The 15347-nt window shown below is 36.8% G+C and overlaps 2 protein-coding genes across 2 annotated transcripts; one reads left to right on the top strand and one right to left on the bottom strand.

Moving 5' to 3' along the window:
- Positions 1-2371: 2371 nt before the first annotated feature.
- LOC110695731 (iron-sulfur assembly protein IscA-like 2, mitochondrial) lies at positions 2372-7967 on the top strand. Its single transcript, XM_021872957.1, has 4 exons — positions 2372-2621; positions 4835-4959; positions 5206-5314; positions 7535-7967. The coding sequence occupies exons 1-4, from the start codon at positions 2442-2444 to the stop codon at positions 7598-7600; spliced, it is 480 nt and encodes a 159-aa protein (XP_021728649.1). The 5' UTR covers positions 2372-2441; the 3' UTR covers positions 7601-7967.
- Positions 7968-8391: 424 nt separating this feature from the next.
- On the bottom strand, positions 8392-12409 carry LOC110695732 (cytochrome b-c1 complex subunit 9-like). The gene is made up of 3 exons (XM_021872958.1): positions 12149-12409; positions 11291-11338; positions 8392-8701 (listed from the first exon to the last, which is right to left on the bottom strand). Exons 1-3 carry the CDS (start codon positions 12266-12268, stop codon positions 8654-8656), a joined length of 216 nt encoding a protein of 71 aa, XP_021728650.1. The 5' UTR covers positions 12269-12409; the 3' UTR covers positions 8392-8653.
- Positions 12410-15347: the final 2938 nt, after the last annotated feature.

The raw sequence follows: 15347 nt of genomic DNA on the forward strand, positions 1-15347 counted from the left end.
TTATTTCTCGACGTGCAAAACGAGAGACAGTTATGTTATTTTATTGTCAATCCCAACTTAATTAGGACCCATAAACCTTATTTGAGTAATTTTTTAGGCTAAAAAGTAACATCACACAAATCGAGACTTATCTTGACAAGAAAAATGATGCATTAACGTTATTTTTTTCGAAATTTCTAGCTATATTTGAATTTAATAAAGATTAAAATGACCCCTAAAAGGCAAAAACCTTACTCGAGCAACTTTTGCAGCTAAAATAATAATGACATGTCAATCGAGACATTTCTCAATAAGCAAAACGAGGCATTTACATATTTTTTTTGTCAATTTCGAGTTTAATTTGGAATCATAAACCAAAAGGACCCCAAAATAATAACAAAACATTTTTTTTAAACTCAAATTAAGGGAAAATTGTATTTTACTTATAATAAATTAAAATACGGTAAAATAGTGAAAAAAAAACAAAGAAAAATTGAAAAGAATAATCCCACCTTTCGCACTTCTGCTCAAAATAATCTCACCTTTGCGTATTTCAGAAATAATCTCACCTTGTACCCCAATCTTCCCAAAATGAGCCTTTTACCGGTTTGTGAAATTGGTAACCTGTTTTAGAAGGTAATATGACACGTGTCACCTTCTTATTGATTTTTTATTTATAATTTTTTAAAAATAAAGGAATTAAAAAAAAGAAATTAATAACCCTTCTTGCTTCTTCCTCCTTCCCCTACCGGAGTTAATCCCTCACCGGAGCATCGCCTGCCAACCAGTCGGACTCAACCACTCGCCGGAAAATTCGGACCCAACTACTCGCCGGAACATCCGGACCCAATCACCATGTTCCCCGATTCCCTCTCCTTCCCTGATTCCATCCCTTTCCCCAATTCTAGCTAATCGTACCACCATTATCACCACTGCCACCCCCGTTCCTCCAGAACAGCAAGAACCACCACCACTGTGACTTTCTCACCTGACCCAAGCCAGCCCGGATAGCCCCTTGAAAAAGTCTGTAATTGACGATGGATTGGAATTGATCAAAAAAATACCCACCACAAGCTCAAAATTGTTGAAATTAGGAGGCGAACTACTATAATTAATGGTGGATTGGAGCAATTGGTGATTAGTGAAGGTTGAATTAATGTTGCTACCTTGTTGGGTTGTGGGAAGCTGGCAGTCCGTAGGTTGTTACAGAGCTGCTACGAGGTGTTTTCGTGGCGGTTTGATTGTTGATTACAAGTGGTAAATTGGTAATTGCGGGAGCTACGATGCTTCGATAATCACAGGTTGCTAGGCAAAACTGACGGTGCGAGCTATTAAAATGGGTGTTGTGGCTGACGTTTAAGCTGGTGGTGATGGTGGTTGTTTGGTGTTACGAGTTGTGCAGTGAGAGTGGCGAGTGGGTTGTGATTTAGGCAGGTTTAAGAGGAAACTGGTGGATAATAAAAAGCTAAGGGGCAAGGGAGTGTGATTGGGGCAGCCACACTTTGAAGTTGGGAAGAGGAGGAAGGTGGGAATATGGTCAGTTTGGTGGTGATGGATGATGGTCATGGTGGTTGAGGTGGAAGATGAAGGATTAATGGAGGTTGGATGGTGTTTGGCGTTTGGTTAGTTGAAGATCGGTGTAGGAGGGGAAAACAGGGAAAAAAGAAAAAAAAAAAAAACTTTTCTCCAGGTTACCCAAAATGGAGGTTTAAGGTGGGATTATTTCTGGAATACGCAAAGGTGGGATTATTTTGAGCAGAAGTGCGAAAGGTGGGATTATTCTTTTCAATTTTTCCAAAAAAACAAATCATAAATGAAATGTGTAATTATTAACCCTGATGACTAACTGAGACCATTAGTTTTTAAGGGTACTTTGAGGTATTTTCGAAAAGGTGAAGGGTATTTGGTGGAATTTGAAAAAACACTAGGGTATTTGGTGAAATACGTTAATAAAAATAAAATAAAAAAAGCTCAAGACTTGAATTCGAATAAAAACATTCATGACCCAATTCAACCTGTTTAAATCCGAAAAAATGGTGATGCGAACTTGCTATGAGCCGAATAGTGACCTGAATTTGATATAACCCGACTTGAAGACCCGAGTTAATCTAGGGTCCGAGACTCGAATCTGAACATGACTCGACTTGGAGATGACCCGACCTGAATATAACTCACAAACTATTGACTTAAAATGCACTTGATTTGAATCCGAGAATGATCCAAATCCGTTTTAACCTAATATGACCCGACTCGAACATAAAACAATTTGAACCTAACCTGCATAGACAACTCTATTAATTTCACTCGACCTGATCTGAGCGGACTTGACCCACATTAACCCGGTCCGGACTCGAACATCCGAATTAACAGCTCTACACGGGAAGTAGGCGTTTGGTGTTTAGATTTAATAAGCGAAAGAAATCGAGAGGGAAGAAGACAGGAGAGGAACGAACTCAAGAGGCATGGCGACAAGATCAATATTAGCTCGATTTTCTTCAAATTTCTCTCTTCGAATCCGCCATAATCACAGGATTCTCACATCGAATTCCAATTCCTTTTCTTCATCTACTTCTGCTGCTGCTGTTTCGGATTCTTCTTCTTCGCCTCAAGATGACATTCATATTACTGATAATTGTGTTCGAGTAATCTTTCTCTCTCCTTAATTTTTTTGTGGTTGTTGTTGCAATTTCTATCTTAATTTTTCATTTTTCAATTTTTAGCTCGATTATAGTATTTAATTTTCTTTTATTTCGTAGTAATCGAATAACTATAGAGTTATTCAATTCTTCAATTAATTGTATTACTCATGTGAAATTGGAATTTTAAATTTCTGCTTTGAGTTGCGAGTATTTCTTTTATATACGCTGTAAGTTTTAATTTTTATCGATTGGTGAAATTTCCATTTGGTTACTGGAGACCTGTGTTAAGGATGTGTTGATTGTCAAAGAAGCTGGCATTGATTTTAGGGTTTTGAAATGTTTGAAACTGTATGATTTTGTAGTTATTTATATGGAATTTTATGTGTGGATTTTGTTGGGAAATTTTGAATTTTGGACGGTGTTAAAATTTAATGTTGGGATTGGATTTTGGAGGTAAAATTAGGATGATATCAAAAACTCTTTTTAAGGGTATTGAAGTAGATAATCAAGCTAACCACATAGTTTGTGTGGGAAAAATAAGATTGTTACTTGGTGAAAGGTGAGAATGGAGGTATGGAGTGGCGCTCATAAAGGATTGATCTTGTGTTAATACAAGTTTTCAATGATATATTATCATTTATCAACTTTTAATTGCACCATATATATTTTAAAAGATATGGACTTGTGGAAGAGTAAAAGAGAATTTCCCTATTTCTATTGGACTTCTCCAAGGCCATGCATGATGTCTTTTTCTCTTCAGAAGTTCTAGATGAATTAACATGGCATTTCATGGTGTCTGTCACTTGCGGATGGTATCAAATTGGTGGATGAGATTAAATTCTCATTAGGATTAAGGTAAATGCTAAGCTGTAGCAATTGAAGTATATGGAGTGCAAAGTATTGGGGGGAGCTAAGGGAGGACAATATTTTTCGATAGTAAAATTTTATCCCTAAGTGCGTTTAAGTGCCTTGGGTCCATTTTACAAATAAATTAATGTATTCGCCAAGATGCAATTCATAGTCGAGGAGACACAAATGGAGAGCAGCAACTTCAATCATAGTATATTTGTGAGGCTAATTGGAAAAATATTTATGGTAGAAATGTCAGACTTTAAGTATAGATAAAATAGATGTGTATGTTGAGAATTGAGATGGATGTAAGCATAACACAGATCCTTATTTTGAAAATTTAGATGAATGTTTGGGATCACCTGATGGTAGTTTTCAAAATGAGGACACTTAGAGTATGGTTGGAGTTGCAGATATTGAGGATATGTTAATGGAGAAGTGGAATACAGATAGAGCTGTTGTGTTGGATTAGCTAATTTCAGCAATTGTGGGGCAGTGTGCGCTACTCTGATGGACAGCTTGTGAGCTTCTAAGTGACCTGAAGTGGGTTTTCTTTTATTTATTTATTTTTTTTTTTATTTGGGGCTAGATATACCTTTTATTTATCTTTTTATTCTGAGTTTGCCTAATGTTTGGATCCTTCATTGTAGGAATGATTAGAGGCTTTTTTTTTTATTTTTTTTATTTTTTTTTTGGCTGACTAATGAATTAATGATACAGTCTTGGTAATCAGTATGTATAGAAATTATATGTGAACCTTTTATCTGTGCACCTCCCTCCCCACCTAATGTGTGTTTCATTCAGACACATGTCATCACCTTCACCCCATTTTGGGCTTTTGAGAAAACATATGACATTGATTACTTATATAATCACTGATTTGTTAAGTGCTAAACCAGTTGTTAGATGAGTGAGGGAAACAATTTCATCTTTAAATTAAATTGAATCGCATTATTTTTGTACAAGGATTGAATAACAATAAGAAGACATAGTTAACTCCCTAAAATTTGTTAGTTGCTCATCATGACTTGAAGTGGAGTGAGTGCCCCTGCTTCTCAATTAATCAAGATCATCAACTCCATATTACCAGCAATGCTCAAAATTTGTACTCAAATATTGGATCTATAGAACCTGCAGAATCAGCCTTTCCAGACAGTAGGTCAGTAGGAACAGGAATGTCAAATTCCTATTCATCGTTCAATTTTGTTCAGGGGAGAGGAGCTATATCTTGTTGTGAAGTGTTATTTAAGACTGTATCATTGGATTGCTAGGTTAATCTGTGGTCGTGCATAGTTGTCATAGTGAACTGCAGGGTACTATGTTCTTTTATGGATACCTTGATTGACTTTAAGGATGATGCATTTCAGAGGATGAAAGAATTGCAAGCTAGTGAGAATGGAAAAAAGATGCTTCGTCTTAGTGTAGAAGCTGGTGGATGTTCTGGTTTCCAATATGCTTTTGCACTTGATGATAACAAAACCAATGATGACAGGTAGTGGGATATTTCTTTATTTGTTTTTTTGTTTCATGAGAATGATAATATGCTTCTTTTGTTTGTCGTTCTCATTTAAAACTCATTTGTTAGGTGGTTTTCCATGTGATTAGCTTTGTTTTATATCTTTCATGCCTATGATTTTTCTGTGGATTTGTTTGGTCTATCTAGGAGAAAATTGTTTATTGTTTTGTTGTGTAACTGGCTGACAATTACAATGTTTATGTGGAAATTTGATTTTTGTAGAATTTTCGAGAAGGATGGTGTCAAGTTGGTGATCGATAAAATTTCTTATGACTTTGTTAAAGGTTCGAGTATTGATTATGTCGAGGAGCTTATTCGTTCAGCTTTCCAGGTCAGTTTTCTTTTCTTGAGAAGTTTGGTATGGAGTATATCATATATGGTATTGATGTATAGTGGATTCAAGAACTATAGATGCTATCTTTGGCTTAAACTCCCTGTAATGTCGTTTTTTTTTATCCTCTCTATGTAAAAAGCAATTCAATTTGACTAGCAATCACTTTAACATAACTTAAAATTGGTAAATATTGTTGCTGCAATAGTGTGGTTCATTGTTGATATCCTTTAAACCTCCGAAGAAGAGAAGTTCTGAACTTGCAATTTTTACTAGAGGGTGAAAGAATGGGACTTGTTTACTTTACTAGGGGAGTAGGGGGTGAAGAATGGGCCTTGTTTACTCAGAGTCAAGGAGAAAGTGAAACAAGGGTTAGCACTAGGAATGGTTCCATGGTTAAAATTGCCTACTATTAATTCATGGGATAACCCTTTTCACTGTAAGAAATAAATGAATACAATGGCTAAAGCTTTACGAAAAGAAAATCACAGATTATTGTTGCTTAAATTCATATTAATTTCAAACTTGAGGGCTTAATTGATATTGGTTTTTTAATTCAAAAAAAAAAAAAAAGAAAAACAGATGCTTTTAATGTGACTGTTATTCTGGCTTATATTGTTTTTGAGGCCTAAAACATAACCTATGATTACAAAGTGTTGTTTGACATAAGGTTGTAGCCATATATAGCTCTGTATATATTGCTAATGGTTGGGTCCACAGTGAGTTTGGGTGTGTTAGCCTATGATTATGTTGGACGATACATATCCCCTCCTTTTCCTGTTTTGTGGCTGCAAAACTTGATGTGTATTGCTAATATGTTTACAATTTACTTTGCTGTCTTATGCTAATTGTAGTCCATTTTCTTTACATTGTATGTTTAGACTGAATGGTGTGAGGGAAAGTTAAGTCAGAAAAGATGTTATTATTTGTTATAAACTAATTGTAATCAGTGAATACTATCATTAGAGCACATTCCATAAAATTGCGCATCTTTTGTGAGGTGGAAGGACTGAGAATATATTACATTCAACATCTCAAATCGTATTTACTACGAAGTTGTAAATGATTAATGACTACTGTTTATTATTAATCCAAGATTCCAATCCTAAGACTACATTGCATACTGTACGATTTGTTAAGATACTCATATTCAATGTAAAGGTTGCAGAACAATCTAAATTCACATCTCAATTTGGATGTCTCAAGCCATAATTGTTGTCCTTATTCTTTTGAAAATTTCGCTCTTTACTTTTCCATGCTTCTTTTACTATTGGTGCTTCTTGTAATTATACTGCTATCTATTGAGACATTTAATTGAGTTGGAGGATTGTTATTATTGTATGCAAACCAAGTGAGGTTCTGCTTGTTTGAAGCTGTATGATTCACCTCCTGTCAATTCTGCCATCTGATGATGAAGTAATACTGTAATACCATATATAACAAGGCCAAATCTGTTGAATGATAGGAGTTTTAGGATTGATTAGCAATATCAGTTTCACTTGATTTTTGTCTGAATATTGATCTCTATTGCTCTCTGAATTTATTAATAATTAAGATTAAAGAAGAAACTAAATCTCACTGTGTCCCTAATCTTGCCTTTAATTATATTTTCCACTTTCGCTTTTTTTTTCCTTTTTCTTTTCTTAATCTATTTATGCCTGCTTAGAGGTGAGAAATGAAGTATGGTATGTAGGCACAGTAGGTTTTAATAATGCTGAAAAATTTGGAAGGCAGTCAAGGCACACAAGCTTAGATTTATGTGCTATAGAATTTTGTACATTCCAGGTCTATTTTCTAAAAAGATGCTCATTTCTTGCAATTCCAGTTGGTGGAAAAGTACTGCATTTCTGCTCTGTACTATCCCATCTTGAAATTTGTTTGCAGGCTGCTAGCTTAATCATGGGATGCATAGAATGAGATTGTAGGGTTTTCAGGAATTATGAAAATTCTGATTTTGAAGTAAGATCCTCAGTAATTTGTAAATGTCTTCTAGAGCTCTAAGATAAGTAGATAACCTTTCCCTGAATCTATGGTAAAATTTCTTGTGCTGGTAGGCTAAGTTCCTCACTTTTTTTCCCCCTATCTATGAGGTTGGCGAAAATTTATTTTGCTGTTATTTGTGTGCCTGTCATCATGCCTGTTTGTGGATATCTTTTCTGCTCCTTGGCTCTGTTTTTGATGTATTAATTAGCTAAATGCCTGAGTGTGTTTAACATGCAGGTCGTTGAAAATCCAAGCGCTGTAGGTGGATGCAGTTGTAAAAGTTCATTCATGGTGAAGCAGTAGTTCAAACTTCATATAGTATATACTTACATATTGTCATGGAAAATTCCGATTCTTTTTGGCTCAGCTACAAACATTTGTGAATCCTTAAGACTGATAAGCTTACCATTGGGTTGATATTAATGCCCACTATCACGATGTAACTTAGACTGTAATGCAAGTTGAATAGTTGATGTCGAGGATTATTACCACTGCTATCGACTATTGCTACCTTTTGTATTATATATTCATGTGATAGCAAAGCTTTGATGAATATAAACCTCTGATTTGTATTTTTAAATTTTTTTTTTTGGTGAGCGATTTGTATTGTATGTAATAATATCTCTGAAATAAGTAAATTTTACAAAGTGGTCACACGTTATTTCTGTAATAAGCTGAATCACGCTCCGAATACTTTTAGTTGAAGTATTTTTTGTTGTTTGCATGGCAAACTTACAAGGCTAGGCTTGTTGATACTTAACAGCAAAGGTGGCCACAAAACCGAGAATGAATAGCAAACTTCATGCCATTAATAACAAAATTGTCTCTTTGGTGTTTAAGCAGATCATTTCTACTATGATTGTCAATTTTTCATGAATATGACAGTACCATACCAATCTGTCCACACTACACTCCCAGAAATTCTAATTTGTTCAACATCATCTATATTCCCTTACAACATCAAATAACTGATTTTAAGTTGGTGACAACTGACAAGTCTTAAGAAAAAAAGAAGTGTCACATTGGACATATACAAGTAAAAAGTATTTGAGATTATCTCAAGAAAAATTGTACTGTATTTTATAAAACCATCAGCCAAAGAAAAGAGAGTAATCGGTGAATTTGGAACAGAGGTTCACATCAGTGGAAGTATATGCCAGTACATGAAAATATTCAAATTTCCCATTATATTAAGTTGCAATCCGAACCATCGACTAGCTTTGGTTGGTCAAAATCAAAATTGAAACCTCGTTCATTATTACAAAATCAATAAGCCAACTGGCTATTCAATATCCCATCTAAATTCCAAAATGCAACAAACTTTCAAAAGGTGACACCAGAGAAATGAAAGATCAGTTATTCTGATTGTCTTTGACCAAGCACAGAGATGTCCTCATATCGTTTCTGCATAATTAGCAAAAGGAATTAAAAATTAGGTCCAAGAAAACAAAAATATACAGCAATTATTAGGGGGAGGGGGATTTTGAGCAAATTAACTTCTTCCCCAAGGCACTAATGCTATGGCACATAGAGACTCTAGGCATACAAGTTTCACAAAAATATGTATATATATACTACAAACTGGCCTACGAGCCTATATTGATAAAGAAAAATATTCGGTTCAAGACAATAACTATGCTAATAATAGGTTTCAAACTTCCCCGAGTATACTTCAGCATCCTCATGGATCTCAAATACAACCACCCTTCACTCACAATTGAGGATAAAGTTATATCAAAGTATAGCTACTGCACCTAGGTAATGCCAGATATTCTTGATGCACCAAGATGATTCTGCTTTATCAACAGATAAATGTCATAAATCCACACGCCCCTACTCATTTTGCTAAAGCCAGCAACAACATTATCCCTCATTCAAGAAACAATAAACTAATTTCAAGTAAAAACCCATCACAAGTTCACAATCCCCGTCTTAAAACCACTAGAAGTAACAAAGTGTATAATACTGTCTGGTTGACTGAGGGAGGCATTCGGAATTTATAATGCTTCACATACAGATACGAAAGAAAGAGGTGTCATCAGAAAATCCAGTTTTCATGTGTCTGAATTGCATAGTTTTCATTCCTCTTCCTCTCTAACAAAGAATGCTTCACTTACAGATTATCAAAATTCTATGCCTTCCTGTTGACATCCCTCATGCCAACCTCTAACCTCCAATAGAATGAAGAGCAAACTAGGGCATTGACATAAAGTGATCTACTCAAGAGATCTATTTAAAAATACAATACTCTAAACCTGAAACCAAGTATCATACAATTAACATTTATTAATAGACAAGCAACAGTACTAATATAGTCCCAGTACAAAACTAGTATTGAATGATTCAGTCAAATCATACCCATGAATTTTCTAAATACAAAATAATATAGAAAATAAAAGGGTAATGTTATATGTAGCCGTAAGGGCTATATATAAGCATTAAATATTCTCTTGGAAATTGTATAAAATTATGAATTCATGACATAAACACGCGTAAATCAGTGTAATTAGTGTTTAATTATTTTTAATTTTTGAACTTTTTACGATTTTCAAGTGTAAATTTATTGCTTATATGTAGCCCCAAGGGCTATTTATAACATTTCCAAAATAAAATGAAACCATGATTATTAGATTATTACAATCCCTAACAATTTTCAAACCAATCAAACTCCCACCTCTCAACACCATGTTACATTTACTTTGACCCGTTTAATCTAGACTACGATCCAGACATGGGATATGAGACTTAAATCAACAGCTATGTTACTCAAACATGGGATATTCGTGTCACCACTGTCAAGTTAGGACATATAGTTTAACTTAGACGTATCAAGGCTGATAATGCAGGGACACTGTCCTTAAATTGAACATGAGAACGAGGACATGGCATAAATGGAACAAATTCCTGTTTTTAGATGACTTTTAGCAAGAGTTCCAATGTCATCTCACACGAACTTGATTGTTAATTCTTGTTGAAAGCTTATCTCAAACGCATTTGTAAGCACATTTCTTACGCAATATTCTTTTCCTACATTCTATTTTCACATTTTCTTCTAAAATTATGTGATTCAAGATAATTGAAGTGTCTAGGTGAGCATTAATGTATCAATTAGAAGTCCACACCCTAGTCAGAGTGTCAAGTGTTCATCATGAGTATGGAAAACAAAATGGAAAGTCGAAGTGACATGACTTAATAGCACCAGAGGTCACCAATCTCACCACAAACAACAAAAACATACAAAAGTTAACCTGCCCCACCCTAACAGGTCAAATCCTTTTTAGTCAATCTAACATCCTTTTCTCTCAAACTCACAAGTACGACAAAAACCTATATGGGTCTTAAAGCTACAGAAGACACTATCTGCAATTTACTAGCAATAGCATGTGTTCCCAATTCTTTTCACTCTTTCCCCATCACACTTTATGCCAAAACTACTCAGACCAAAATGTAAGATAATTTCAGATAAAAAGCACTAATATCACCTATCTGGGTTATTCTTCTTGACTGTTAGTTGATCACAGGTCAACAAGAGGCAAATGCTGAGCCTCAAATATTAAATAACACTAGAAAGAAGGGGAACAGATATCCTTTTGCAGAGTATGTATTGGGATCAAAAACAACAAAGGAAAGGACACATAAAAAGTAAAAGCATTAAGGTGATGGGGCTCAGAGGCAAAACTTAGTAGTTAGTACAGTAATACCTTCTTAATCACCCAAATAAAAAACCGAATTGTTTTTCTCCCTCGTTAAATTATAGATACCCCAGGGGGGAAGATCAGAGCAGTAAAAGGAATAACCATAGAGAACACAACTCACATATTCATCAAATGTATTTCACAACTGATGATTCATCAATTATTCGCAGTGATATTACATGTATTTCCAATTAATGTGGTACATCAATGTTTGCAGTAAACATACAAGCATAATTTAGATAAATCCGCAAAAAAAGAACATAGAACTTGACAAACAAGCATGAGATAGACAACATACCCCCTGGTTGTTGTACTCCCATAGTTTATGAACTCCGTAGTCCACAGCCTGCAATAGCAAAAAGCTAAATCACAAATATTTTCGATACAACACATTTCATCATCAACAATGACACATGGGAAGTGGGAAGGGTTCCAAAATGTCAACAAATGCACAACATCATTAAACAACCAAGATACGTCAAATTACAAGAATTGCATTCCTAAGAGGTGGAGCGAAGTGATTTTGTTCACATGGTGCTCACGCGAATAAACATAAGAGTAAATATCAAGTCTTAAATGTTGAGAAAATCGACGATACCCCCTCCCCCTCCTCTTTCTCTCATAAAAAGGGCTCGCTTGCGCGCGTACACGCACACATATATTAAACGCAGGGAATTTACAGCTAAAAATCATATTAGATGTTTGTTAATAATAGAATAATTAGCACCGGGAAAGCTTAAACCTATTCTTTTGGATATAATTCATCACTTGACTAGATCAATCCATAATTTTGCACATTATTTTCCCCAAATAAAATAAAAAAAATCCCCGTTTTCTGGTATTTCTCGCTTAACTTCCTTTCAACAATATTTTGACTTTCACATTAGCAAATCGCAATCATCAATAGTTCATAAATCAGCATCAACAGTTATAACTCTTAATGACCCAAATTGAAAAATCGATCCTCACATCGTTATACAATCAGTTCAATTAGATCCAAAAACTCATAAATCATCAAATTGAATTGCAAATTACAAACAAAAAAGCAAAAAATCGCAACAATTGAAAAGCACAAACATGAAAAAAACAACAAAACAAATCAGATCAAAAAATCAGGAAAGACAATTGAAATCAAAGAATCGATAAAAAAGCGTACCCGTTCACCAACGAAAGCGCCGGCGATGACGAAGGTGACATAGACGGAGTTTCTGCGCATGAAGACACGGTAAAGGCCCTCCCATAGACCTCCGCCAGACTTCCTTGCAGCTGCTTCCATGGCGATTTTGTTCTCTCTTTCTCTCTCCTTTGACTATCTAGGGTTGAAGAAAAACCAGCGAAATTGGAATTTCTGGGGAGTTAATTGGGGAAATGGAATTTTAGAAAGAGAGAGTTTTTTTTTGAGTGGGTGAGTAGAATATGAATGTGTTTATGTGTTTCAGGTCCAATATTTAGGCCCGCTTTAAAAATCAGCCCATTCTTACTACCTCCTTTTTTTGACGGGTACTACCTCCTCCGTCTCTAAAAAATTGTTCGTGATTGGTGAGGGTGTTCCAATTTGATCATGTTTGGTAATTGACTTTTTAATGGTTTTTTAGTTAGTTTTTGGCTTTTGGCTTTTTACAGCCAAAAAATGTGTTTGGTAATTGACTTTTTAGTCAGCGAAAAAGCTGACTTTTAAGCCAAAATGAAAAAGCTGCTTTGAGTAGCTTTTTTGTTGGTTTTTGGCTTGTTAGCCCACAAATTATCTAATAAACAACCAACAACCAACAATTAATTAACCAAACACTTTTATAAACAGCCATCTTAAACAGCCAATTTCAAAAGCCATTATAAACAGCCAAACATTCCAGCTGGTCAAACAAGCCAAGTGAACCAGCCAACAACCAACCGCCAACAACCATTTGCCAAACAAGGCATTTATTTTCATAATAATAATAAAGAAAAATCGTTTATTTAGTGGCGTTTATGTAAGTTAATCAACAAATAATCTCAATTATACTGACATTTTTGTAAATAAATCAACATTAGGGGGATCCACATATAATTAAAGTTGTTGACTTATTTACAAAAAAAGCCACTGGATAAACACTTTTTGTTAAGGTACTTTATATACTCCCTCTGCTTTTAAATACTTGTTCCATTTCTCCATGTGCGGAGATTTAGGAGAAAGTGGATTAAGTATTAAAATATGGAGGTAGTGTAGAGAATTGTGAAAAGCAAAAGTAGTGTATAGAATTGGATGAGAGAAAATATGAAATTAAAAAAAATATGATTCATGATTAGGGAATTTTGCCCCCACCAATCGGAATGCGCCACGTGGGCCAATCAGGTCCTGCCAAGTGTCCCCCAGTTGGAACTGTCAGGGCTTGCCACGTGGCACGCGCTTATTCGTCCACCTTGGACCTATTATATCATGACATGTGGCATACTCCATGCCTAATGAGAAACTGGCCACCCAGGCCCAACTTCCGAGGGAAGCCCAATCGGCCCTAGGTTAACCTAAACCTAGGATGGGCACGTTTCCCAAGGTTATAAATACCTCCCTTAATCCTCATTAAGGGGGATTACGAAAAAAACACATTAATTACACACAGTAATAACCGGCTGATCTCGCTAACAAAGCAGATTACCTACATTAAACACTCTCACCTAGAGAGACCCAATCACTTTAATTTCCGCATTAATTACTCCTTAATCAAGTACTAACTTGACCGTTGGAGGCGGAGCTCCCACCACCAGGAGTCTCCGTTATTTTGCAGGTACAGGCGTCCGGTTCCAGTCTCGGAATTGTAACTCTCCCGCAGGACATTAGAAAACCCCGAAACATTTGGCGCCGTCTGTGGGGAGAGTACTTCTGAGATGGCATCCAAGTCTGTACCGACTCCTGAAGAGAGGCGTCCCCTAGACAACCCTCAAGTTCAGTCGGACCATGATACCGAGAGTGAATTTGAAGTTGAAGCTCACACAGCTTCAGACGGGACCCTAAGGGCCCGACGTACCCGTCATACCGAAAGGAGGGAACGGGAACATCTTCAAACAGGAAGCGAGCCAGCAGGCGCACCGCCTGTTCGGCAACAGCCGACTGATGGGTATGCTCCCATCACAAGGAACGAACTCATGACCTTCATGAGGGACTTCAAGGGAGAGATTCAAGAGTTGATCAACAAGAAGCCGCCTGCTCCAGTCAAGGAGCAGTCAGCTAAGAAACCCTCCACTTCACTGAAGAGGAAGCCAGTTCAAGGGCGAGAGGCGACTCCTCATCCTAAATCTAGGAAGCGGGAGCCACCTGCCCTTGATTTCACAAAATTCCGTTTTCCTACTGGAAATAGGAAACTTGTTCGTCATATTCAGGCGGACGGGTCGAAGCAAACATTCACAGACGCTCGGCTACTGCTAGAGCAGAAGAAGAGTGACCGATTGTCAGAGTCGGCCTCTACTTCAAACTTTCAAGACAGTCTGCGAAATGCCTCGATGAGGCATACTCAGTCGTATCATCAGAGTCAGTCAGGCGGCACCTCCCGTCAGTCCGGCTTTCATAGCGACCAGGCGGTACCAAACTTACCATTTGTGCCGCAACAACAGTATTTTTTGCAGCCACCTCCGTTTGGTGGACCTGCAGCAAAAAACGTCCAACCTATGGATTGGCAGCTACGGTTGCTTAGACTTGGTGAACAGTCGTCGGCCTTCTCCAAGGAAATTACTGAAGCCGCTCAGCCGGCCAAAGTGAAAAATGTACTAGTAGGCGCCTATGACGGCACTACTAACCCAGAAGACCATCTGATGGCATTCACCAACCTGATGTACCTTCAAGGATTGGATGATCCCACTTGGTGCAAGTGTTTCCCAGCGACTCTCAAAGGAATCGCACAACAATGGTTCGGCAACCTGCCGAGTGGTTGTGTAAATAGCTTCAGGACGCTTGCTTACTTATTCACCTCCAACTTCGCCATGAACATCCCTGCGAAGAAAACGACCCTTGATTTAGGAACAATTCAACAGGGCGAGAAGGAGGGGCTTCGTTCTTACATCAGGCGGTTTAACCTGATGAGAATACAGATTCAAGGGTTACCGGATGAGGTAGCCTATACTGACTTTTTCAGAGGTCTCAAAGACGGATCTACCTTCAAATTTGATTTGGTTCGAAAGAGGGTGGCGACTCTTCAAGAGGCCTTGATTGAAGCAGAAGCCTATATACAGGCGACTGATCTTTGTACGGTAAAACAATCGGACGGGAAAAGGTTCGACAAAAGAGAAGGACGACAGAAACAGTCGTCAAACAAAGATGAGAAGAGAAAAGAGGTCTGGGCGGCTGATTCCTCTAAACAGCCGGCCCAGAAAAAGAAAAAAGAATTCAA

Source organism: Chenopodium quinoa, unplaced genomic scaffold (genome assembly GCF_001683475.1).
Source record: "Chenopodium quinoa cultivar QQ74 unplaced genomic scaffold, ASM168347v1, whole genome shotgun sequence".
Classification (NCBI taxonomy): domain Eukaryota; kingdom Viridiplantae; phylum Streptophyta; class Magnoliopsida; order Caryophyllales; family Amaranthaceae; genus Chenopodium; species Chenopodium quinoa.

What these genes read in the sequence shown, in the direction of transcription:
- LOC110695731 (XM_021872957.1), top strand. Translation starts at nt 2,442, where the DNA reads ATGGCGACAAGATCAATATTAGCTCGATTTTCTTCAAATTTCTCTCTT. An exon ending in AACAAAACCAATGATGACAG is followed by an intron (nt 4,960 to 5,205) that starts GTAGTGGGATAT and finishes TGATTTTTGTAG; the next exon opens with AATTTTCGAGAAGGATGGTG. An exon ending in TTATTCGTTCAGCTTTCCAG is followed by an intron (nt 5,315 to 7,534) that starts GTCAGTTTTCTT and finishes TTTAACATGCAG; the next exon opens with GTCGTTGAAAATCCAAGCGC.
- LOC110695732 (XM_021872958.1), bottom strand. Translation starts at nt 12,268, where the DNA reads ATGGAAGCAGCTGCAAGGAAGTCTGGCGGAGGTCTATGGGAGGGCCTT. An exon ending in GCGCTTTCGTTGGTGAACGG is followed by an intron (nt 11,339 to 12,148) that starts GTACGCTTTTTT and finishes TTGCTATTGCAG; the next exon opens with GCTGTGGACTACGGAGTTCA. An exon ending in GGGAGTACAACAACCAGGGG is followed by an intron (nt 8,702 to 11,290) that starts GTATGTTGTCTA and finishes CTAATTATGCAG; the next exon opens with AAACGATATGAGGACATCTC.